The sequence below is a fragment of the Oratosquilla oratoria genome, chromosome 12 (assembly GCF_046742065.1).
Source record: "Oratosquilla oratoria isolate Oo_2021 chromosome 12, ASM4674206v1, whole genome shotgun sequence".
NCBI classification, from domain to species: Eukaryota; Metazoa; Arthropoda; class Malacostraca; order Stomatopoda; family Squillidae; genus Oratosquilla; species Oratosquilla oratoria.
The window spans coordinates 37,860,212-37,888,170 of NC_134788.1; the positions used below are offsets into that span (position 1 = coordinate 37,860,212).

Below are 27,959 nucleotides of genomic sequence, written 5' to 3' on the forward strand. Positions count from 1 at the left end.
TCATGTGTGGGTCCTCATGTGATGTTTCAGACTACCCTTACGCGAGAAAGCAGAATCACACAAGTCACACTGGAATGGCTTCTCTCCTGTGTGGGTCCTCATGTGACGTTTCAGATCACCCTTGTATGAGAAAGCAGAATCACACAAGTCACACTGGAAAGGCTTCTCTCCTGTGTGGGTCCTCATGTGATGTTTGAGATTACCCTTATGTGAGAAAGCAGAATCACACAAGTCACACTGGAAAGGCTTCTCTCCTGTGTGGGTCATCATGTGATCTTTGAAATGACCCTTTTTTGAGAAAGCAGAATCACACAATTCACACTGGAAGGGCTTCTCACCTGTGTGGTTCATCATGTGATCTTTGAGATTACCCTTACGTGAGAAAGCAGAATCACACAAGTCACACTGGAAAGGCTTCTCTCCTGTGTGGGTCATCATGTGATATTTGAGACTACCCTTATGTGAGAAAGCAGAATCACACAAGTCACACTGGAAAGGCTTCTCTCCTGTGTGGGTCATCATGTGATATTTGAGACTACCCTTATGTGAGAAAGCAGAATCACACAAGTCACACTGGAAAGGCTTCTCTCCTGTGTGGGTCACCATGTGATCTTTGAGAGTACCCTTATGTGAGAAAGCAGAATCACACAAGTCACACTGGAAAGGCTTCTCTCCTGTGTGGGTCATCACGTGAACTTTGAGATTACTCTTTTGTGAGAAAGTTGAATCACACAAGTTACACTGGAATGGCTTCTTTCCTGTGTGGGTCACGATGTGAAGTTTGAGATGACCCTTACGTGAGAAAGCAGAACCACACAAGCCACATTGGAAAGGCTTCTCTCCTGTGTGGGTCATCATGTGATGTTTGAGATTACTCTTTTGTGAGAAAGCAGAATCACACAAGTCACACTGGAAAGGCTTCTCTCCTGTGTGGGTCATCATGTGATGTTTGAGAGCACCATTTTGCGAGAAAGCAGAATCACACAAGTTACACTGGAATGGCTTCTCTCCTGTGTGGGTCATCATGTGATCTTTGAGACTACTCTTATGTGAGAAAGCAGAATCACACAAGTCACACTGGAAGGGCTTCTCTCCTGTGTGGGCCATCATGTGATGTTTGAGACTAACCTTTTTTGAGAAAGCAGAATCACACAAGTCACACTGGAAAGGCTTCTCTCCTGTGTGGGTCCTCATGTGATCTTTGAAATGACCCTTATGTGAGAAAGCAGAATCACACAATTCACACTGGAAGGGCTTCTCTCCTGTGTGGGTCATCATGTGATCTTTGAGATTACCCTTATGTGAGAAAGCAGAATCACACAAGTCACACTGGAAAGGCTTCTCTCCTGTGTGGGTCCTCATGTGACGTTTCAGACTACCCTTATGCGAGAAAGCAGAATCACACAAGTCACACTGGAAAGGCTTCTCTCCTGTGTGGGTCCTCATGTGACCTTTGAAATGACCCTTAAGTGAGAAAGCAGAATCACACAAGTCACACTGGAAGGGCTTCTCTCCTGTGTGGGTCATCATGTGATCTTTGAGATGACCCTTTTGTGAGAAAGCAGAATCACACAAGTCACACTGGAAAGGCTTCTCTCCTGTGTGGGTCCTCATGTGACGTTTCAGATTACCCTTATGCAAGAAAGCAGAATCACACAAGTCACACTGGAATGGCTTCTCTCCTGTGTGGGTCATCATGTGACGTTTCAGACTACCCTTATTCGAGAAAGCAGAATCACACAAGTCACACTGGAAAGGCTTCTCTCCTGTGTGGGTCATCATGTGATATTTGAGACCACCCTTATGTGAGAAAGCAGAATCACACAAGTCACACTGGAAAGGCTTCTCTCCTGTGTGGGTCACCATGTGATATTTGAGACTACTCTTATGTGAGAAAGCAGAATCACACAAGTTACACTGGAAAGGCTTCTCTCCTGTGTGGGTCATCATGTGATATTTGAGACCACCCTTATGTGAGAAAGCAGAATCACACAATTCACACTGGAAGGGCTTCTCTCCTGTGTGGGTCATGTGATATTTGAGATTACCCTTTTTTGAGAAAGCAGAATCACACAAGTCACACTGGAAAGGCTTCTCTCCTGTGTGGGTCCTCATGTGACGTTTCAGACTACCCTTATGTGAGAAAGCAGAATCACACAAGTTACACTGGAAAGGCTTCTCTCCTGTGTGGGTCATCATGTGATATTTGAGACCACCCTTATGTGAGAAAGCAGAATCACACAATTCACAATGGAAAGGCTTCTCTACTATGTCATCATGTGATATATGTGGTAATATTTTGGTGAGAAAACTGCATAAAATAGGTCGCACTAGAAATGTTCCTCCCCATGAGATAGCTGAGGTATAGATGCCACATCGGGTTTTCTTTGTTGCATGACAAATACATGGAATCTATGGATAACTTTCCCACAGAAATGTTGATGGTGACCTTTCTGGAAAAAATGTAATCATAAGATTGACATTAACTTTTTGAGATTTGTAATAGTAGGATTGTGGGTGTTTTGTACCCAAACCATTTCATACATGCCATCCCCTATTATAAGAATATTTTACTGAAAAGCACACAGTATAATCGATTATTAAAATCACTCATAAAAGTGGGATGTGTTCACATGAGATCCACACCAATTACACTGTCCTAGCCCTCGAATAGGTGCCCACCTACCCGGGCACACAACTCGCCAACAACCACCACCACCACCACCACTGTTAACATTGGTCATTGTTTGCTTAGTGTGAACGGATTCAACGTTACAACGGTCACTACATATAAGTTGCAATTAAATTTGTGAAAATTTTACGCCCATTGTTTATTTTACTCATAAATCAGAATGACAACACAATTTTCTCCAGATTCAATTACGGTGTTCACTCACTAAGTTGTAACTTTATGCCTATAGTAATTATATGTCTGGCATTAGAGAATGTAAACACTGAACACGTTTAATACGTCGTCTTCTTTCTATCTACAAATTTGGCAGCGGCGATCAGAACCAATGAAGAACTAGGCCAATTAAAGCAACATTTAACGTAGAGGCACACTATTTGCTTTGCTGTCAAAATCTTGCCTACGTCACGTAGGGGGTGTTTTGCAGATGACTTTTTGGGCTAACAGCAAACAAAAATGAAGACAAAGCATCCCGCCAAGCTTTTACCTATGTTAACAAAGTGGGATGTTTAATGCCCACGCTTCGGTCCTAGGACCGTCTTCAGGGGCGTAATGAGATACAGTGGACAAAAGGCTTAATATATTGGCCGTAGTTGGAACTGGGAGAAGTATGCCGTGATACCGAAGCTGGCCGGGTCCCCTCCTCCTCCTCCAGTCGTTACAGGAACTGGATAACTGGTCACAACCTTACATACCCAGTTATACATAATGGATCATATACATTTTTATTTACAAAGAATAAATACAATAGAATAAAATGTGAAAAAGTGGACTACACTTGCACGAAAAAGGAAATAGATTAAATCATGTTCATACACACTGTGACCTTTGTTCACCCTGTACTCTCTCACTTTATGTTGCGTCTGTCATTGTGTTCCTAGTGCCCAGGTATATTGAATTTAAGTCTATGCACCTATTTACGCTAACTTCTTTTGTCGTCCACGCTTCTACAAATATTCTCCTTTTCTTTGAGCTGTCTCTGTGCACCACTCTGGCTCCTTCCCAGTCAATGTTGTGCTGTAGCTCGTCCATGTGTTTATAAAGTGCTGAGGCTGCATCTTTCCGTTTAATTGCCTGTTTATACTCTTTAATTCTAGTGGCGAGTTTCTTCTGTCTTTCTCCTATGTAATCTGCATCACAATCCAAACAGCCAATGCGGTACACTACACCCGACCAGTGAGTGGGTGCTTCCATGTCTTTGACCCTGGTGAGGTTGTGATACAGAGTGTTGCGTGGTTTATGTTCTACCTGTATGATCTTGTCCCGGAGTATCCTGGCCGTCACCTCTGATGCACCTTTAATGTACAGAATTGTGACCCTGTGTCCTGTGTGAGGGGATGGTGTCTCGGTACGTTGCGGCGTCCTAGTCCATTTCCATACGGTCTGACTCGGATAACCGTTCGTTCGGAAAACATCACGTCGGTGCCTTCTTTAGCACACCTTCTCAAACTCAGACACTTACCTCCTTAACTCCTCCAAATTTCTTCATTTTCTTTAACCTTCTCTAATCCCCGGCCCATTGCCCTTGCACTTTCCTCTCGCACCACCCCATCCATTTACACATTGAACAGCCACGGCGACACAACACATCCCTGGCGAAGTCCCACCCATACATCAAACCACTCGCTCTCTCCATTTCAAATTCAAAGGATTTCAAAGGAGAAGCATGCCGACAGGAGACCTTTTGGTCCATAACTTGGTCGGATGCGAAAAAACTATAATGATGATAGATAAATTAATACAAAAAAATAATAATGACGAATAAGAATAAATAGATAAATAGGTAAAGTTAAGTTCAATATGACGTCAACTTTTACGTAATTTCTAATATACTCCAGACAAGAGATTGCATTTGTAACAAATGCAATGCAACCTTAATTGTATCCAAATCAATATAAATACAAATATAATAAATCAATAAGATTAATGCCTCTAATCAAACTTTGATAAAACATTTTATTCTCACCCTTAGATTAAAGGTGCAGTATTTAAACCACCACCTAAACACATGTATCCTCACCCCTGAACCAGGGTGTAGCATTTTACCCAACACCTTATACCCAAGTTATAAATAATCAAGTTTATTTTTCATAAGTTCACACTGCTTTAATGCAGCCTTTTTGGTTTGAGATCTCTATTATTTGCAGATGGAGCTTGAGGATTTCTTTGATTTTCTCTGAAGGTTGTGATGGGTTTTGACTTCCAAGAGTGATATTTAATTCTATGGGATACAAATTCTTTATTGTATGGAAGGCAATTTCTCCATTATTTTGTTTCACTTTAACAATCTTAACCTTATTGTCATGCCCAATAATTATCTCTAATATTATTCCCATTAACCAAAAGGGTCTGGGATTATTTGGATGTTTAATCAAAACTACATCTCCTTTCTTTATCTTGTCAGACCATTCTTTCTGGTAAAGATTTTTTGCATGATCCCTTAAACTCAGAAGATAGTCTTCATACCACAACCTTCTAAATTCCTCAAACATCTCGTTCTGCTTGCAAAGTGCATTTTCAAGATTTTCCTGATTTTCATCATTAACCCAAATATCAGTTTCATCTTTGAACATCAATGAACCAATGTTGTTAAGTTTGAGGAATGAATTTGGAGATATAAATTCAAATTCTTCTGAACTGGCTCTATAAGTGAGAGGTCTAGAATTAATGGTATTTTTTATGTTTGAAAGGGCAGTGAGAAACTAAAAATATGTTGATTTAGATCTTCCAATTGCCTTATACAGACAGTTTTTTACTGTTCTGATAAGATGTTCCCATGCTGCCCCAACCCATGCTGAATATACTGGGATTCTTACATGTTTGATTTTGTTTTTTGAGAGTTTATCCAAAAATTCATTCGACACGAGAGTTTTCCCTAATGTGTCTCCCCTTTTCATAAATGATTGGGCATTATCACTGTACAAGTAAGTTGGAATAGTATACTGATTACAAAATCTTTGAAAGGCCAGAATGAAATTCTTAGTTGACATGTCAGGCAACAACTCAAAAATGGACAGCCCTGATATTAAGACAAGTGAAAATCAATATAAAATATTTACTCAAAGCATTAGTATTATCTTTTCTCAAAAATACATGACCTGTATAATCAACTCCCACATGATTGAAAGGTCTGATCAGATTCATGTGCTGCTTAGGCATACTGGTTACTTTAGGGTAATTATAGGCAAGTGCATTATACTTCTGGCAAATTCTTCAGTCCTTAATTGAAGCTTTAACAGAAGATCTACCCTTTGGGATCCAGAATCCTTGGGACCTTAGGAAATTGAAGGTAGTACTGACTCCCATGTGTTGTATCTGAGCATGACAAAATCTGGTAAAAAGTACAGTGAAATGGTGATCTTTTCCCAAAAGTACACCATTGTGCACATTATAATCAAATTAAGTGATTTGGAAATCCTTCCTCGTGATCTCAGGATGCCCTTTTCATCAAGAAACAAGTCTAAATTCAATACTAAGGAGGGTACTTCTGAATCTTTAAAGTTACTTGACCTGAGTGTATCCACTTGTTTAAGGAAGCTAATTTCTTTAGCAAAACCGACTGACTGATTTATCATGATCCAATAATCCAATGCCTTCTCATGAGAGTTTTCACCACTCTTCATACAAATCCACTTGAAGAGATACTCAGTGATTTTCATAACATTATTATAGTTTGAAAATTTATCAATGTCAAAAATAGGTTTGATTTCAACTTCCTTTCCTTGCATGGTATTGTGAGTATTGATATTTTGATTTATCAGATTAAAACCCACACTCAACAATGGGTATTTAGGCCAGGTATTTAATTCATATTTCATCCAATCTGGTCCCTTGAGCCAAAATTCAAAATTATCTATAAATTTGTTGTAGGTTAATCCTCTAGTTAAGAGATCAGCAGGATTATTTTCAGTTTTGACATAATTAAAACTAATGGGAATGTTATAATCCCTTTCAAGCTGTTGTAGTTTACTATCCATCTCACCTATTCTATTTTTGACAAACTTAGATTTTAGTTTAGTCTGTCTGGTTATTAACCAGTTGAGCACAACTTGTGGATCAATAGCAATATTAATATAGTTGAATCTTATATTGGAATAGGCATTCAAAATAGTGGAGATGCACTTTAAAGCAAGAATCACTCCAAGTAGCTCCAAGACTGGGATACTATGTTCTTTTTCCTTGTTAGCAGGAGCCACTTTTGCTTTAGCAAATAAGAGGGAACTACTTTCCTTACTGGTACCATAAGCAACAAACCCAAAGCAATTTTGTGAGCTGTCACTAAAAATATCAAGTCCATACTCTTCATTCTCATTTAATGCCTGCCTATTAAAGGAGACCTGATTAGCTTTCTCAAAGTCTGGTTTGATATTATCCCACTCATTTATTATGTCCTCAGGCAATTATTCATCCCTTCCTAATTTGTGTTGCCACACTCATCAGCAACTTTCCTTTGATACTAATGGGTAAGACTAACCCCAGTGGATCGAATAAACTTGAAGTCTCGGATAACAATTGTCTTTTAGTACTGACAAAGTGAAATTCAAACAGGCGCAAGCTGCATCTCATCTATATTAGGATTAAATCTGTAACCTAGAATTTCTCTATCTCATTTGAGTGTTCAACCGATTTGCCATCCCTTTCTATCAGTTGTCTCAGTTCAAGTGAATTTGAATTCCAAGATCGTGAAATAAAACCACCAAGAGCCATTCTTTCATAGCAAAGCCAATAAAGGTCAGTCATTTCCTTAGAATTATTACCTGTGGATATTAAATTATCAACATAGGATTGACTGGAAAGAATGTTAGTGCATTTGTCAAGAGGAAATTTACTGGCATGTTTCTTCATTACATAATGTAGAATGAAGGGTGATGATGTAAATCCAAATACTAGAGTTATATATCTATAAGCAGTCAATTTATCCCTTTCCCAAAGGAAACAAAAACGGTTCTTGTCAAACTCTTGGCTGAGCCTAATTGACAGGAAGGCCTGCTTGATGTCACTCAGCAAGATTATATCATTAGTTCTGAAGCAAAATAACAGTTTAAGCAAGGACTCCATTAGATCTACTCCAGTATATGCAGCCTCATTCAAAGAAGGTAGATTCTTATCAGTTTTTAGTGAACAATTGAAAACTGCTCTAATCTTAGTTGAGACCTGCTCTTCCATCTTAATGACTGGCCTATGTGGAATCCAAGTGTGATTATTCACCTTTTCAACAGTAAAGTCTATTTCAATCTGCTCTATGATTCCATCCTGAAGCTGCTTATCAAAGACCTCTTCATACTTTTCATAAATATTTGACTTTTTAAGATTTTTTGAGACTCTCCCTAAAACTTTTCTGGCAACCTGAAAATTAGAAGGGACCAGTTCTATTTTTTCCGAATGCCAAGGAAGCTTAACCTGGTAATGGCCATCTTTAAACTGAATCATTAAATCTAGCAATTTGTTCTTGATCCTCTGAACTATAGATTTCATTCTTACTAATTCCAATAGATTCCAAGCTAAAGAGATATTCTATCCCATTTCCAATATCTGAATCACTTAAAATGTTTTCTAGAGGATTAAAATGAGATTTAATTGGATTAAGTATCAGATTAACTGAGGTGTCATGAACTTTAGAATGCTTCTGACATTGATCATTTTGAACTTCATTACTTGCCATTTTTTTTTTTTTTAACTAATTTGAGAAGCCTGTTTCCTAGTCAAGAAATGATTGACATTACCAATAGGAATTACTTTATTTCCAATTACCATGCAGCTCCCTTGCAAGCACGGGGCAAATGAACATTCTGGAAGGAATTGAAGCAAGTCTACACCTATCACTGCATCCACCTCTATTAATTCATTATCCTGATTTAATCCAAAGGCTTCATCAGCCAATTCAAAACCTTGATCTTTTATATTTTTTAGGGCTTCATTCATACCCGGTACAACAAAACTTATGCTGAGTGAAGGGTCATTAAGAAATGGCATTTGAATTATCTTATTCATTTTAACACCTATTAAGGTTTGCTTAAAGCTCTTAACTTCAGCTCCAATGAATGTTTTTATATTGAAGTCTATCATATTCAATGAGTCTAAATCCGTACACAGCTCTCTAGCAACTCTTGCTGACATGTAGGATTGCTGACTCCCTGTATCAATTAGACAACTGATCTTCTTACTCTGTTTACCACAAATAAATTCCAAAGTTACAGTAGGGGAAATGTAATCATTTTCAGATTTTTGAGATGTTAAACCAAGATGATTACTACTAGTATTAGGCCCTTTAAATTCAGGACAAAGGGGTGCTATATGGCCATGAGAATTACAGTATTTACAACCATATTTTAATTTATTTTGCTTGCCAAAGCATTCATCTTCTTTATGACCTGATCCAGCACAACGTGCACAGGTCTTAATTAGAGTCTTAATAATGTCATTATATGACTCAAAGATTTCAGTCAAGGTAGGATAGTTGGTATTATATTTATGAACCAGTTCCCTTTTGAATGCTGTAGGTAACTTATTAAAGAGAATATGACTCAATAGTAAATTTCCAGGAGAATCTTTCACTGTAAAATCATAACCATAATTAGACTTTAATTCAAAAATGTATGCTCTTATTTCAGTGATGAATGACTTTAATGTAAAAAACTCCTTGTCATATCCTTGAGGCACTGTTGCGCTTAAAATCCTTCTGAAAGTTTCATCCACTATAAAGGGTACATCCAGAAATTCATCCTTCAATAATTTTAGTGCAGTATCATAATTTTCATTTATGATAGACAAATGGCTAATGATTTTCAAAGCATAACCCCTAAGATAACTATGTAAATAACTAAGCTTCACTGCCTGGGACATACTCTCCTTATTACCTATGACATTATTAAACTGATTGAGGAAAGAAGAAAAGGCAAATTTATCCTTTTCTGTTCCATCAAAAACGCCGCATGATAAGGGAGGCGGTTTAGTGTCAAAATGGTCTAGCCTATTGAGTGTTTCAACAAATCTATCAGCATCTGTAGAGCTTGCAGAGTGATTATTGGATTTATTCCCTGCCATTTTAAAATCCTGAAATTCTGATAGACTTTCATCTATTTCCATATGATAGCCTACTTGCTTATCTACTTCACTAGTAAATGTGTCAAATTTCTTAACATCTACTTCATTTTCCTTTCAAAGATCTAAAATTTGTTCATCTTTAACTTTAATTTCACTTATAACTTGATCAATAACATCTAATTCTTTACTACAGAAACGAATGTTTAATGTCTTTTTATTGAGTGAATCCTTTAATTTATTAAGAATCAGAGTAACTTTTCTTTTAAGTATACCCCTTTCTTGCTTCAATTTAGCCAATGTAGTCTCAAATCCAGCTTCATCAAGATTATCATTATCCTCATTATCACTAGTCATGATTAGACTGTATTTATACAAAGTACAAAAAAATATTCAGGTTGTTTTAGCCTATGAATAAATTAAAATAATTCAATTTCACTAACAACAGGCCATAATTCAAATAAACAAACTTCAACCAGGACACAAGGTTTCAACTAAGAACAAATAGGCCCTAGTATATACTAGGTGAACTTGAACAACTCATTTAATTGGACTCCTAAACCTATTATATAAAACAACTTAATTTACTCACGAATATGTTAAGTCTTTTAATAATAATCGGCTAAGTAAATCAACAATTACTTTTTTACAATAAACAAATAGGCCCACTTTCAGGCTCGAATACTGAATCAATTCACGGAGGTAAACTATTAGCTATGGCGAATTAGATCGATTATTCCGAGTCTTGATGTTAATAAACCTCTCTTTAAATCACATAGCAAAATACTGCTTAACATGCCTAACCTTGAGAAGGTGCCCATTTATGTATCCATGATACTCCCCAAAAACCACCACTTGACTGCTGTTAATGTTGGTCACTGATTACTTAGTTGGTCATATCAATACACACTCATATGAACTTCATATAGTGGACTCTGCCAACAATTGGTAAACTGGTGTTTGTTACTACCCTATTCTATTCTTTCACTACAATGTAAACAAACACATAGTTGCCAGATCAACTCCGACATGAGCCACTGTTCAATCTGTGTACCAGTTATAACTGCTGGCAATATTACAAACCAATACCGAATGCCTGGACTCACTTGAGGAAACATATTACATAAAAACATAGTCAAAAATAATTCTATACAGAACTGTCAGAGACACTAAAGCTCATGGAGGAGTCATGTAACTCAAATTATCTAACGCAAAAGTTCTCACTACTCATTCAGATCACCAGGTAGAAATTATTGCACTCCATCAAATGCCCGTATATAAATTAATTGTAAACTATCATCCGTCACAAAATGATCTTGTAAATTTCACGATAACAACAAATTCAACAGAACAAGAGAAGACATCACAACTCGGCAAGGATATATTGACAGCCTTTTTATAGAAATTGAACCAACAAAGAAATTCCATCACTAGAGCTAATCAAAAGAAATTTTTTAATCTGAATGGCGGCCATATCCATATCCTTTAAATGGTTACATTAATCTAACCAAGATTCTCATCCCTGACCAAGAGGAACTACTTAATTTAGGGTTCAACTGCCTAATTATGTCTAAGCTAAAAAAAGAAAAAAAAAAAAAAAAGTTCCAAAAAATGAACAGAATGTGAAGTTCTTATTGATGACGCAAAGAAATTAAGTAAAACAGGTGAAGTGTATAAATTTACAATAACAATTGGAAGGACTTCTGTACTAGGGCTCCTCTCTCTGGGTAAAGTATTTAATAGACCTAATCAAATATTTATCAATACAGGATCTGCAGTAAATGTTATAATCAGTAAAGTGCTTAAAAAGGATGAAACCGGAAGTGAAACTCTTGGAACCAATCCATTACTCATTGCTAGGAGTAACAGGGAGTCAGTTAAAGGCATTAGGTAAGACTGACTTGGATGTTATTTTGTATAAAAATGAGCACTTGCACATTCTGGGGATAGTTGTAGAAGAATCTGTCTTCCTAGGAGATTTAGTGATAGGATTTGAAACAATGAGAAAAGAGGGCATGATCATATGTCTGGCTGAGTTAGGGATCTTAGCAAAATCACACTTAATCCCATTTTTAAATCAACTAGATTTAGAGCCAGTATTTGAGATAAGAGAACCTATTGAGATTGATGGGGAAAGATAACAATGCTAGATTGGATAGTAGCGGGTCAGAGTGGTCTATTCAAGAACAGAGAACACATGAGGAAGAAGACACACATAGTGGACACAGCTCAGATGTTCAAGAAATCCCAGAAATTAATCAGAATTCATCAACTCCAAATGAAGCTTTGCTAATTGTGGAAGGTGGCATAATAAAGTCGACATTATTGCACTCCAGAGTACAAGTGCAGTTGAAAGGCGTCACTGTAGTCTTCAAAACTTTAACCATCCCAGAATCAATTAGGATAAATGGTTTAAAATTGGGAACTGAGAATCAGTATTTTAGCACTACTGATTTCAAATCAGCTTTCTGGCAGATAAAGATGCACAAAGATTCTTAAGATTATACAGCATTTTCTACAACAACAACAAGGCATCATGCATTCAAGCAAATGCCATTTTAGTTATGTAACATTCCATAACTTACATGAAATTAAGACAGTACTAGATGGGTTGTTCGGAAACACAGCCAGTGTATTTCTAGATGATATCTTAATAGTTTTCCAAACAGCAACTGAGCACTTTAAGATATTAGATTAGGTATTCTCAAGACTAGTTGAATCAGGGTTGAAAGTGAAACTTTGCAAGTGTCATTTATTTGGAACATAAGATAAATAGACATGGACTTACTACAGTGAACTCAAAGGTAGAGACAGTAAAAAAATCAGTTGAATCAGGTTTAAAGGGAAATTGGAAAAATTAAAGTTTTTACAAGACAGTGTCATTTATTTGAGACATAAGTTAAAAGGCATGGACTCAGTACAGTGAACTCTAAGGTAGAGGCAGTACAGAACTACCCAGTACCAAACAATGTAGAGAAAGAAGTTTCATTAAAGACATTGACAGATTGGAAAAAGTACAAAGGAGAGTCACAAAACTGATTCCAAATATCAAAAATAAATCATACGAAAATCGACTAAAACATATGAATCTGTTTTCCCTAAAAAAGCATAGACTCAGAGGTGACTTGATAAAGTGACAAAATTCTTACAGTGAATTAATCTGACAAGAAATAGTGGTCTCAAACTGTCAGGAAATAGATTTAATTTGGAAGTGGGTAGAAACAACTTCACCAACCTTGTAGTTAATAAATGGAATAAACTTCCTGCAGAGGCAGTGCAATGTAGTTCAGTTCGAAGCTTTAAGATTCGTTTAGATAAACATTTCAGCAAGATGCTGTAATGACTGCCATTTATTTTATATTATTTGATTATTTGTTTGTTATTATTTGTCTATTTATTATTTGCTTGATTTCCATTTATTATGATTTACTATTTACTGATTTGTTTATTTTATTTATTATCATTTATATTATCATAATTTTTATTATTATTATTTTCTTTATCATATATATTTTTTCTGTATCCGGCCTAGTTATGGACCAAAAGGCCTCCTGTTGGCATGCTCCACCTTTGTAATCTTTTGACAGGGTATTATAGGAAGTTTATTAAAGAATATGCAGACACATCTAATCTATTAAATTCTTTGTGAAGGAGAGATTCCAAGTTCATTTGGGGACCTGAACAACAACAAACTTTTGACAAGTTGAAAGTTAAACTTACTAGTTTTCCAGTTCTCATTTTTCCTAATTATGATAAAGAGCTCATTCTTTGCAAAATTGCAACAGATAGCTTTCACATTGAGATTTTGTAACAATGCATTACAATAGGGGAAACATTAGCAGTGATATATTCACAAAAGAGTTTTAGAGATAAGATACTGGGATATCCTATCAGAGTGTGGACTGATCATACAGCTATTCAGAACTTATTCAAACATAAGAATCTTAGAGGCAGATTAGCCAAGTGGTTTACTACACTTCCATGTTATGAGGTTAAGTTTGAATACATTCCAGGTAGGGAGAACATTGCAGCAGATGCACTACATAGGAATATTAGCCAACCAATGACAGGGTTGATCAATATTATTTGCAGTATTAACGAACTAGTACCATTAGATGAACTGATAATAAGGGTACAAAGAAAAAGACTCGGAAAACTGTAGCCCAGAACTTGATGAACCTTTGAGGTATTCCTCCAAAATAATCAAAGGGGTATAAGATAGAAGAATTTCATTTAAGCAATGAAAGGGAGTGAAGGATAGAGTAGAACTAGGAGTGGAGGAGGAATGGGGATGATTCAAGGAGGGAGTTACAAGGTATGCAAAGTTGGTGTGTGGAACAAGGAGGATGGGATGAAATAGAAGGAAGAGCAAGTGGTGGGATGAAGAAGCAAAGAAAGTTGCAGAGGAAGCAAGCATTCATAGACTGTTTACAAAACAGGATGAGAGAATCATATGAGAGGTACAAAGAAAAGAGAAAAGAAGCAAAGCATAAGATAAAGGAAGCAAAGAGGGAGATGTGAAATGGGGTAAGAGTATAACAGAAAGTTTTGAAAGTAATAAAAAGATGTTTCGGAAAGAAATAAAGCAGAGAAGAAAAGGTAAAAGGTGAAGATGGAGAGATGATAATGGAAGAAACGGTGGTAAGAGGAAGATGGGCAGAGTATTTTAGGAAGTTTCTAAATGTGAAGGAGGATAAGGAAGGAAAGGTAAATGCAGTGGGAAGCGCTAAGAAAATGACAGTGATGGTGGACTGGCTGGTGAGGTTGTTTAATGTTTGTTTAAAAGAAGGTAGAGTGTCGGGGGACTGGTGGAGTACCTGTATAGTTCCACTTTACAAGGGAAAAAGGAACAAGTGTGAATGTTTAGTGTAGTTGGGAAGGGTTATGAGAAGGGTTTTGTTTGAGAGGAAAGTAGGAAAGGAACAGAGGGAGTAATTGGTGAGGATCGATGTGTGTTTAGGACATGTAGGGGTTGCGTGGATCAGATTTTTGTGGTAAGGCAGATATGTGAGAAAACTTTAGGAATAGGTAAGGATGTTTTTTGGGATAATTATAGATTTGGAAAAGGCTTATAACAGGGTAGACAGGAAGGCATTGTGGAAGGTATTGCAGATACATGGGATAGGAGGGAAGCTGTTGAGAGCAGTCAAGAGTTTTTACGAGAGTAGTAGAGCCTGTGTTGGAATCAGAAATGGTTTGAGGTAAAGGTGGGACTTTGCCAGGGGTGTTTTATGTTGCCTTGGCTCTTCAATTTATACATGGATGGGGTGGTGTGAGAGGTAAATGCAAAGGTAATTGGCCAGGGATTGGAGATGGTTAAAGAAAATGGAGAAATGTAGGAGATAAGCCAGTTGTTGTTTGCTGACAACACTGCGCTTGTGGCAGGATCAGAGGAATTAAGTGAGTTAGTAATGGAGTTTGGGAAGGTGTGCAAAAGAAGGGAGTTGAAGATAAATGTGGGTAAAAGTAAGGTGATGAGATGTACAAGGGAAGAATGTGGTAGCAAATTGGAAGTATCAAGGGCGAGAGATAGTTTTAGATACTTGGGTGCAAATGTGGCAGGAAAGTGATGAGTGGAGGTGGAGGTAGAATGCAGATTGAGAAGAGCAAGTAAATGCCTTGGTGGATTAAAGTGTAATGAGAAACAGACATTTGGGAATGGATGCTAAAAGGAGATTGTATGAAGGACATTGGGAAAGAGAGGAAGAGAGATGACAGAAGAAGATAGGGATGAATGGAGAATGGTCCTGTATGGATGGATGATGCTGTGATGCATGGAAAGGAGTGGGTGGAGGATGGGGGGCTGAGGGAGTATGTGTGAATGATATTATGCAGCCCAAAGGGATTTCTCCCCATCTTCTCCTTTTCTGCATGAGGGGGCAGAGAGGGGGGGGGGGGTCACCAATAAAAATGAAGCAGTGTTCCTGTGTCTTGCTGACCAAGGGCAGTGGGCGAGATGCAGGAATGACCTGTCATCCATGAGGAGCTAAGATAAGAGGGAGGAAGGGGTGAATGAAAGTGGAGTACAGTATGTGGGGATGGAATGGGTGGGAGTGGACTTTATACCTTTGTTTTTTGGCTACTTCCCTTGTCTTGGGAAATAGCCATTGGTATGTATTTTATGATTATGTTAAAGCCATACAAGAATTAAATGGATGTATAGCATGATAACAAGAATAAATCAAGTTCTTATAGCCCTTAGAATTGTGTGATTACAAATGAAGCCTCAAATCAGAGTATGACCTAAGTAATGTGGAGTCATCACAAAGTATGAAAAATGGAACAACTGTCATTCCTTTATTTTTTCATCTTTTTACCATCATTTCTTTTTCTGGTTGGAAATAATCACTCCTCTGTATGGACCCTAATGAATTCCCTAGAAAGGAAGACAATAAAGTGGCCAATAATTGCACAGGATGCAACTGGCCAGCCTCCACAGAAACATCAGAGTTGGGAGTAAAACAACTTTCAAAACTGGAATTCTTAGCAAGTACCAGTTTCAACATTCAATGGAATCCAATCAACCTGTAGCATCAAGAATCTTAATGTCATCAACTCTATTTTAACATTATATGCACAGTTTTCTTTTTTGTATAGGAAAAATAAAATAGATGTGTGCAAAATATGTCATTGTTTGTGTTTTATACATGGATTACCTATATCTTGTGGCATTCTGCCTGGATACCAGTTGGAAGATGTGGTATACCAGGAAGGGATCAGAGTGGAACGAATTGATTAGAAATGTGTGTGGAGCAAGAGATGGTGGTTGGAAAGGAGCCCCTCCAAAATGTTAGGTTAGGTATTTATCGACCCCCAAGCATTTATTGACCCTTTGCATACTCGCATTGACTGCCATGGGTCTACATCAACCACTCTGGAGGCCTCTGGTCTTGCCAGTGCCTGACAAGCAAGTATCACATGACTGCTGTCAATAGTTTTCCTCTAATGGCATTTAAACTTGAGTTCCTGGTGCCTAGGGAATCCATTAACTTCATCCCGTGACAGAAACATGGACCTTGTTATGAATAGAAGGATCTCCTGGCATATTTTTTGCTTTGACACTGCATAAAAAACATATTGTATTATCCAAAGTTATATTGCATTCAGGGATCTAAATCCTGACATTAGCAAAATACCCAACAGGCAATTTTTTCCCCAAAAATTTTCCTGCTGATTTGACCAAATCGGGTGTTCTATTTCAATTGGAAATCACTAGTTTGTACTATACCCCCATCCCCGTCTGAGGACTGCATTGGGAAATAAGTATTGTGATTTAGAGAAACATGCAAAGGCAGTGATTAGTGCGAGAAATGACAACATTGTTCAAATAAACAATAAATCAAGACAGTATTCTCTTATTCTGACCATATCTAACCTACTCAGTCTCTCTCTCCCTCATGGAAAATAGATCTTACAATGGTATTTGTTTCTTGTATTTCATACGAGATAATTTTATACAAGATCATTTTCATTCTCTTCCATACATATATATTTTTTTTACAATAAATGTATAGTAATGATTCTACATAATAATAATTTCAAGTATTCACATAGATGTTTGCCAGTCTGCAACCCTTTCCTATATCATCTACTAGCCCATGTTTAAATACAAAGAATTCATTGTAACGTCGGCAACAATTTTTAAAACACCAAGACTTGTTAGGTTACAAAATTTAACCTCCCTGAAGACAGCCCCCTCTACAATTTTTGAAACGCTGGGTTTCTTTCAACAGAAAAATACCCAATTTGATCTCGTTACTAACCTACAGCATTCTTTCTAAAGTACCCAACACCTACACAGCTACAACCATAATGGCCTGCAACTTCCAGGCATCAATCTAATCATGTAGGCTCTGTCTGGCAAATGCCTACAATAATCTTTTCTTTACCTGTGTCTGTGGCTTCCTTCATTGCTTACCATTTTCGTGACACTCTTCAGCGTCTCACAAATGTCTAAACTATTTCAAACATTCTTGCAGTACAAAGGCACTTTTAGTTTTTTTTCTACATGTTTTATCCCTACTTAACGAATATATTTGTCACAACAGAGCTAAGAATGCTTAAATCATAAGCTCTATCAAGGGGTAAGCTAACTAATCTGTTTTTGTTTCGTAATCCAGAAATCTACCTCCTTACGATATGACCTTTCACAAGCTGTGGTTTACTAACAGTCGTTATGTGCAGGAAGTAGTGGTGAGATGATAGCAGTACTGGTGGTTTTTTCTTTTTTTTTTTTCATCCGGGATTGGGCATGTGTAAAATAAAAGTCTTGCTCACAGGCATAATAAGCCGATTAAGAACATCGGTTATGTTTTGAAGATATGTGGGGTTTGATTGCTAATATAGGATTTGTTAGATATTGTTCCTAGCATATATCAATATATTCAAAACTGCTGATTGAAGAACTGGGCAACAATCTGTTACGTAGAGATGTTTATGCACCTTAACTTAAACTGGAAAAACAAAGACGGCAACGTGATATCATATAATATCAAAACGGGTCAAGATTATCATTTAGCAGGGCAGGACTCAAAGTAAATAATGGAACGAAATTGTACAAATCTGACTAGGTTTAAGAAGGAAATAGACAAGACCTGATTTACAACAGTGATCAACAAATGGAATAGACTTTATAACAGTCTCATGTAATGACGCTGACCAATCAGTCGACCAATTTACCGATTCACCCAAAACCACACAACTTGATATCTGGCTCAAATGCATAAATGTTGTGACATGAACGATGGTGTACTTCATTTCCTGCACAATTGAGTATTTGACCTATTTTCTTTAAAAATGTGTGATTTCCATGTAAAATTATCCAAGCCACCATCGAATTTATTGTTTTATGGCCATATGTTGCGGCCCACTAGCTTTTAGCAATTTAATGCTTCCCGCGCGCACATGCAAAAGATATTCAATTACTTGTTGCTTTTGCTCAAATGTATAATATCTGAATAGAAAAAATTTTAGCATATGGTTGCATTATTCAAACTCGGCAACATAGTTTTCCGAGTAAAAATATTAAGGTAAGGAATCTCTAGACATAATTTTAAGTTACATAAACAAGTTTATCAACCTATTTTCTCCCGGACCTGAGAAGCTTAATATCATTTAGCACTCTCATAATTGAGCTTACCCCGGAATGTAACCATATCACCCATGAATCTGATGCGTCCAGTTCGCGATCGATTTTGTTTACTTATTACCATTGACGACCAAAACCACAAAATGACGGTTTTTGCCCAAATGCATAATTTATATAACAAAATAGCATATGGTTGCATTATTTGACCTATTTTCTTTAAAATGTGTGATTTCCATGTAAAATCATCAAAGAGAAGTTACGTTTTTGTCATTTGAGCAAAAGCCTTCATTGTTTGGGTTTGGTCGGCGTTGGTTGTCGGTTGGTAATTTTGCAGAGGATAAAAACGTAACTTCTCTTTGATAATTTTACATGGAAATCACACATTTTAAAGAAAATAGGTCAAATAATGCAACCATATGCTATTTTTTATATATAGATTATGCATTTGAGCAAAAACCATCATTGTGTGGTTTTGGTCGGCGTTTAGTGAGACCCCTTTAGAACCATGTAATAAGCGCTGAAATCATTGGGGACAATTTACCGATTCACCCAACCATAGAACTTGATATCTGACTCATGTGTGATATGAACGATGGTGTACTTCATTTCCTGCGCAATTGAGTAGTTTTTAAGATATTAATTCTTAAAGTAATGCACTTAGGCCTACCTCTCCCCCCCGAACGATCTGGGGGGAAATGTGGGAAATCGGTGTTTTTGGGTGGGGAGAATTTACACATGGAGTAATGACTGTTGCAGAAGACGTCTAAAAAATTAACGCATAATATCAAATAACAAACACACAGATTCTACCTTCTATGTAGGGATTGCGGCACAGAACTAAGAATTAGCCATATTTGTTATTGTTATTAACCTACGCTTCCAACGAATAGCTACATTAGCAACGAATAGCTACTTTTACCCAACTAACGTCTTCCTTAAGGTCCTCATGTCTTTCTCCTAAACATTGGGTTCTTGGGATGGGCGATTATTACATCCAGTAACGGCCGTTACCCCAATAACTAGTAATTGGTACAAGATTTTAACATACATAAGCGCGAGCGTATGTTTTGCCCACGCGTTCCCACATATATATATTTTTTTCGCTACATTGGAGCGTTGTTCTGAGAGTAGCGTTGCCTCATCTCCAATTTATACGCTACTTGCTACATTGGAGCGCTGTTGTTAGATTAGCGTTGCCTCATCTCCAATTTTCAAGCTAGCTGGACAATTTAATGGGGGAAGTGTTAATTTTGATGGAAGAAATGTTAATGAGGCATTGAATGCCAATGAAGGACCAAATAATAATATAGAGCAAGGTATATAAATAAAAAACAAAATGATAATGTAAGACATGATATTGAAACTCAAAATGTGTCAAAAAGAAATAATCACGAGTTTCTTAAAACCATGTACTTTAATGCTCGTAGTATTAGGAACAAATTTCAAGAAATACAGGCGTATGTCAAAAGCGAAAATCTCGATATGATAGGAATAACTGAGACATGGTTAAATGGTACAGAGTTCGAAGCTGAATTTAATATTGCGGAATTTAAACACTTTCATCAGGATAGAAACCACAAGAAAGGTGGGGGTGTTCTGTTGTACGTTAAAAACAATGTTCATGCTTGTGTTTTAGAGAAAGTGAAACAGGATGCATATGATAGTTTGTGGGTTGAGTTAACCCAAACAAATGGACAAAAAATGAATATAGGTGTAATATATAGGCCAAAGACATTATCATTAGCAGACGACAAACTGTTATTTCAAGAACTGTCTAGTTTCTGCAACCGGGACTTATTGATAATGGGTGATTTCAATTTTTCTGACATTGATTGGATGACCCTTGAACATGGCCATATAGATAGTCGCTTGATTGATTTTCTTGGTGACAATTACTTAATTCAACATATAAAAGAGCCCACAAGATATGAAAACTTACTCGATCTATTGATCACTAGCCGCGAAAGCATGGTAACTGATGTAGAAGTCAGTGAATCTGTTGCAAATAGCGATCACAACTTAATTAGATTCAAACTCCTAATTTTTTTTTAGAATAGATACTTGTGTTTCTAAAATACCCGATTTCAGTAAAGCTCAGTTCATAGGATTACGTCAGGAGCTTCAGCTTACAGATTGGGAGGCAAAATTAAACGAAAGACCTGTAGATCAGATGTGGGAAATATTTCAAAATACGCTCACTAAGATGATTCAAACTTACATTCCTTTTAAGGACAGACGTCCCCCAAATCAGGCTCGCCCAAAGTGGCTCGACAAAGAAACTGAAAAAAGTATTGCTAAAAAGAGACAGGCTTATAAGAAATATAAGTGCTCGGGTGCATCTAATGACTATGAAAGTTATGCATCAATACAGAGAGATTTAAAAAAGACAATAAGAAAAAGAAAACGACAATACGAAATGAACATCGCTGATAAATCCAAAGAGAATCCCAAAGAATTCTATAGTTACATTACAGATAAAAAGGTTGTTAGGAATCACATTGGTCCACTATTATCTGCTGACGGTCAACTTGAATATTTAAATGAAGTAATGGGTAATATCTTAAACAATTATTTTAGCTCGGTATTCGTAAACGAAACACCTCAAAGTGAATTCCAAACTGAAACCTGTGAAAAGTCTAGGGTAAACTTACTCGCTACGGTAAATATAACAAAAGAAAAAATTAAAAGGTGTATAGATAAACTCATACATACATACATACATACATATACCAAGGCTTTTACCCCCTTACTAGGGAGGTAGCCAAAAAGGAAAAGGCATAAAATCATTCCCACCCATTCCATCCCTGAAAATACTCCACACCCCTCCACCCTCCCTCCCATCTTAGCACCTCCTAGATGGCGGGTCATCCCTGCACCTTGTCCACTACCCTGGGTCAGAAGCAGTGTCGCAAGACACAGCACATCCACAGCAAGGCCGCTTCATTAAATCGGCGACCCCCCTCTCCGTCCCCCCATATAAAGGAGAGGACGGGGAGAAATCCCTTCGTGCTGCGTCAAAATTTTGATCACACACATTCCCTCACCCCCATCCCCCCGTCCATTCCACCTCATGCAATCACAACATCTTCCATATACAACCATTCTCCATTCACCCCTGTCTTCTGTCCTCTCCCGTCCTTCCTCAACAGACATTCCCCTCTTTCCCAGAGCCCCCTTCACCCCATCCATCCATCTCATCCTAGGACGTCCCCTCATGTTCACTCCGTCCACATCTGCCTTCCATACCTCTTTTACTAGTCTTTCTTCACTCATTCTTTCCATGTGTCCAAACCATCCTAATACTCTTTCATCAACCCTATCTCCCAACTCCCTTTCCACCCCTGTTCTCCTCCTCACCTCCTCATTTCTCACCCTATCTAGCCTAGTAGCCCCCATCATACTTCTCAGACACTTCATCTCAAACACATTCAAGCTCCTTCTCTCTTCCTCTCTTATGTTCCATGTTTCTGCTCCATATAGTGCTGTTGGCACAATCACTCCTTCATACAGTCTCCTCTTAGCATCCATTCCCAAATGTCTATTCCTCATTACACTTATTAATCCACCAAGGCATTTACTCGCTTCTCTCAATCTACATTCTACCTCCACCTTTACTCCACCTTTTCTTGCCCTATTTGCACCCAAGTATCTAAAACTGTCCACTTCCTCCAGTTGCTCTCCCTTAATGCTCACTTCTAGATTACTGCCACTTTCACCCCTTGTACATCTCATCACCATACTTTTACCCACATTTATCTTCAGCTTTCTTCTATCACACACTCTCCTAAACTCTGTCACCAACTTCCTCAATCCCTCCTCCGATCTTGCCACAAGCGCAGTGTCGTCCCCGTCTGGGGTATTGGCTGCTTGTTATTGTGGCAAAGTAGCATGCAGTCCATACTTTAGGGTCTATATGGGGCGCCCCTACGGACCAGAGCCACACATCATTTTGTCTATAATAGAGGAAAACTCTGTTCATAGAGAAATGATGACACTTTTATACTACGACTGTCCCTCCGTTATGCTGTCCCCCAACCCCTTGTTGCTGTCCTGTACCATTTCTCTGCGTATTCTTTTTCTGTGGTGGGGGAATTTCCTGTGGTGGGGGAAAAGAATACTGCCACCAAGTATTCCCACTTGGATCGTAAGAGGCGAGAAGAAAGGGACGGGGATTGGGACTAGGCATCCTTCTCCTTGTAGCCCCACAGGGCACATTCCTAAAAGTAAAAGCAAAGGCATAGCTAAACTCAAAGTTAATAAAACACCAGGGCCTGACGGTTGGCATCCAAGAATCTTAAAGGAAATGAAAAATGAGATTGTTGTTCCATTAGAAATTATTTTCAAGAAATCCATCATATCCGGAGATGTCCCAAGAGAATGGAAGCTAGCTAACGTTACTCCCATATTCAAAAAAGGTGACAAAAAGAAGCCAAATAACTATAGGCCTATAAGTTTCACTTCAATCGTAGGAAAAGTGATGGAAACTATCATCAGAGATGCTATCGAACATTCTTTAGAAAGTAACCGTTTGATAAATGATAGCCAGCATGGTTTCAGACGGAAACGTTCTTGCGTGACTAACTTACTCGAATTCTACAACACAGTTATCTCGAATTTTGACAAAAGAAACAATATAGATTTAATATAACTAGACTTTGCAAAAGCTTTTGATACCGTCCCACACGAAAGACTACTTACTAAATTAGCTTAACACGAAATAAGTGGTAGCCTATTAGGTTGGACTAGTAATTGGTTGAATGGTCGAAAACAGAGAGTTGTTTTAAATGGAAAATCTTCTAAATGGAAAAATGTTACAAGTGGAGTTCCTCAGGGTTCCGTTCTTGGACCACTTCTATTCATAGTATATATAAATGATATAGACCATGGACTAAAATCTACTGTTTCCAAATTTGCTGATGATACAAAACTGTGCGGAATGGCAAATGATCACTCAAACCAATTAGATATTCAAGAAGATTTAGATCAATTACAGCAATGGTCTGAAAAGTGGCTAATGAAATTTAACACAAGTAAATGCAAGGTAATGCACATAGGTAAAAATAACAGTAAGTACGATTACAAGTTATTTGGAAATTCGTTAACAAAATTGGATAGTGAAAAAGATCTCGACGTGATTATCAGTAACGACCTCCAATCATCCAAGCAGTGTATTTCAGCCTCTGAGAAAGCAAATAAGATTCTAGGACTGATTGCGCGATCTTTTGATTTCAAAAGTCTATCACTCATTAACAAGCTATATAAATCGCTAGTTCGTCCACATTTGGGATATGGTGTTTCCGTATGGTCACCGAATCTCATTAAAGACATTGACAGACTAGAAAAAGTACAACGGCGAGCCACAAAACTGATTCCAAATATCAAAAATAAATCATACGAAAATCGACTAAAACATATGAATCTGTTTTCCTTAAAAAAGCGTAGACTCAGAGGTGACTTGATACAGGTCTTTAAGATTCTAAAGGGAATTGACAGCATCAAAAGTGACAAAATATTCACATTGAATGAGAATCAGACAAGAAACAATGGTCCGGAAATAGATTCAATTTGGAAGTGTGTAGAAACAACTGCCAACCGTGTAGTTAATGAATGGAATAAACTTCCTGCACAGGTAGTGCAATGTAGTTCAGTTCGAAGCTTTAAGACTCATTTAGATAAACACCTAAGCGAGATACTGTAATGATTATAATCTATTTTATATTATTTGTTTTTGTTTTGTTAACATTTGTCTGTCTGATTTTCATTTATTATTAGTTATATGTCAATTTATTATTATTTACTATTTACCTGTTTGTTTATTATTTGACTATACCTATGCATTTATTTATGTATTTTATTTGTTATTTACATTATCATATTTTCTATTTATTATTTTATTACTATTATGATTTTTTTTCGCATCCGACCTAGATATGGACCAAAAGGTCTCCTGTCGGCATGCTCCGCCTTTGTAATCCTTTGTAATATACACGCTGATGCTTCATGGTGCCGACACCGGCGTCACCGTACGCTAAGTGTTAATCCCGTTAACACTGGCACACTTTACAGGACCTTATCCAAGGAAACACACTGGTATTTTATAGATAAGGGCCTCCCAAGTACACTCCATAGTAGAGGTTTACATTTGAATGGAGTGTGCACTCAAGTTAGACAAGAATACATCTTAACCAAACCCTGCATGAGTGTCTGAAATCATTCCGTACAAATCTTCCAAGTCCACCATGGTCAACATTTCCGAACAAGTCATTACTTTCACATGACAGTTATCATCATCATCATCTGGCAATCAAAATATGTTCTCAAGAAGTACCTTTAACCATTATCTGCACCACCACTTCACCAGAAACTACAAACACTCCCACTTGATATACACCTGCTATTACTACTTTGGCTACCTCTCTTGTAAGGGGGAAAAAGCTCCTGAACTACTTAAACAGCTGGTAGGTAAAGTGACTGTGTTGACCGCTGGGTGTTGATGCGTCCATGGTGTCCAGGGTCGCTCGCTGTATTGATGGGAAGTCTGTGTGTTAATATTTGCGGAGACGCTCCACTGGGTACCCTGATCGCCCACCCATGCATGCATGTACTCGACCCACTTTGCAACTAACTCCTCCCCATTCAGGTCATGGGTCTTTATGTATACTGCTCTCCTCCATTTACTGAAATCATAGATCTAATTAGTAATATGCCATGAGTAGAGAAAAAAAAATAATAGATCAACAAATTGTCAAGATTGCATATTCTAGATACATTTCCTTTAAAAATACGTCTCAGTCCTAATCACATTTTAAATTGATTTCTTGGTTTGCTCAATTACTATGCTGCAGGACAGGTGAGGTGCAGGGGGGCAATGTTCCCTCTAAGCTGTGTGCATGTGCATGCATGAATGCACACACGTTTTACAGATAGTACACAAAGGGAAAAAAATGTGTGCACACAAGGTTTTCAAGACGAAATTGAAAAAGTCTAATTAAAGAAATTAATTGTATAATTTCATAACAATCTAAACCAAAAGAAAGGTGATTTTGAGAATTTGTCAATTTCATAACATCGCATGTCTTGAGATCCTTTGTACTATGTTCTGCAGTCAGTATGGTGACCCACATAAGTGCACACATACTTTGCAAAGAAGGCAAAATTTGCACACAACCAAATTTCTGTGCTCACTCACAGCAAAGAATTAAGAGGGAACATTGGTGTGGGGGCAGGCAGGCAGGCAGGCTTTCAGAAGTGAATTCCCTGCGGATGTCATTAAATATAACATCTTTAATTCAGGCTAACACCAGTAAATTTTCATTAAGCTAAGAAGAACTCCAGCTCTTCAAAGGGAACAAAATGACTTTTTTTTGTCAATAATACAGGCAACAGTGTTTTTGTTACAAGGGATTAGGGGGAGAGCTGTTACTGTACCTGGAGTATGAGGGTCTTAGGTTTGCCACTGCTGCTGCTGCAGGTGTGGGTGGGGCCCTCATGCTTTGCAAGGTTCCTGAGTTTAAGCTCCAGTGTAAAAGAGGTTTTAGGTACACCACCACGCCAGGGTTGTTGTTGTTGTTGTTGTTGGCAAAGTTGATCAAATCCTTCTCGATATAATCTCTACAATAAAACAAAAAAGGTCTGCAGTGGATAATATAAGGAAAAATGGGATCACACGAAGAATCGTCACCCCAGTCTTCAACAGGGTGACAATTCTTCATGTGGGCCATCCTGGGTTTGCGATTCTTCGGTTGTAAAGTTGGTAACACTAAGCATAACCCTCATCCAACCTACTCGTAACCTAACCTGACATTTTTTTTTTATCCCACTGTTGATATTTGGCATACTGGGGTGACAATTCTTCACGTGCCCCGAAAAATGTAACATTTGCAAAACTTGTTTGTCCACATTGGATGGAGGAGGCTGTTACTGGATGCCTCATGACCAGGGCCAATGGACTTTGACTTCATTATAGTTTTGTTCTTTCTTCAGGCAGTCGAAAAAACTCCAAATATTAGGGCGCTGTCCAGCAACCTGTGTCTCGAATGTCCTATGCCATAGTTTGAAGTACTAATTTGTCATTTTTGATAGTTCTATCATTAAAGAATTTGAACTATTCTTAATAAATACGAAAAGAAATCCTACCTTGTTTTTGTAGTATCCCAAATAAAGGCTATGACAGTAACTATTTCATTATCAAAGGTAAAATGTGCTAAATCAAGGAACAAAACTATAATGAAGTCAAAGTCGATCAATACTTGGCTGCTACTTCATCTCGACTACAAAGAAATAACGTGACTCTTCTGAACGGGAAAAAAACATTGTAGAAAGATATCCTTCATACAGCAACGTCGTTGATTATTTGCGGGCAATAGCCCATAACCTAGCTTTATGATTTTAAGTAAACCAATTTATAGTTCTGACAAATTTGTCATTTTCAATAGTTCTGTCAGTAAAGAATTTTAACTATTCTTGATTAAATACTACGAAAAGAAATTCCTCATCCTAAATAAAGGTTATGAAAGTAATTATTTCATTATCAAAGGTAAAAGTATGCTAAATCAAGGATGAAAACACAACCTAGTTATATATTTGAAATTAGAATATTTTCATTTTTCGATGAATTGTGTGTATGGATGAATTGAGCGTGTCGATGAATTGTTGTCGGTGAATTCGCCGGATCCCAAAATATATATAATTATTTTCATTATTTTATAGTTCTTATTGTTAAGGGAATTTTCGTTACAAATAATTTGATCTTTTAATAATTGTCGTCAAACTTGCATAGCATCTAGGTGCAGATTTGCAAATCCAATATGGCCGACTGGCTGCTGACCTCCAGGAGGGTTATTATCAATCACACTGGGCTATTTTTCCTCCGACATCCTCCTACCTCCAACCTCCAACATTTGAATATAACTAGAATGATATGACTTGGCTTATTACAGAAACCTAGACATCCCTAAGAACAATTCAACAGTGTGTCTAACATCCGTGTCTAGGTTTACACAATCTCTTAGTTCATCCTTCGTCTTTGCTAGATGTAACGGAAATATTATTTGAAAATTTGAATTTTGTAACCAAAGTCGTTTTTGACTCGAACGAGCTCTCAACGGTCGTCGGCGCCCAGTGTGATAAAAGTATAAGAAC

At 37.5% G+C, this 27,959-nt stretch overlaps 1 protein-coding gene across 2 annotated transcripts; it reads right to left on the bottom strand.

Annotated features, from left to right (window-relative positions):
- On the bottom strand, positions 1 to 27,046 carry LOC143031436 (uncharacterized). Of its 2 annotated transcripts, none has more exons than XM_076195244.1 (2): positions 26,247 to 27,046; positions 1 to 2,453 (listed from the first exon to the last, which is right to left on the bottom strand). In XM_076195244.1, the coding sequence occupies exon 2, from the start codon at positions 2,197 to 2,199 to the stop codon at positions 1 to 3; it is 2,199 nt and encodes a 732-aa protein (XP_076051359.1). In that variant the 5' UTR covers positions 2,200 to 2,453; positions 26,247 to 27,046. The 2 variants fall into 2 exon arrangements, with proteins under 2 accessions (XP_076051359.1, XP_076051358.1); XM_076195243.1 differs by lacking the exon at positions 26,247 to 27,046 and adding an exon at positions 19,629 to 19,685.
- Between the last annotated feature and the right edge of the window lie 913 nt (positions 27,047 to 27,959).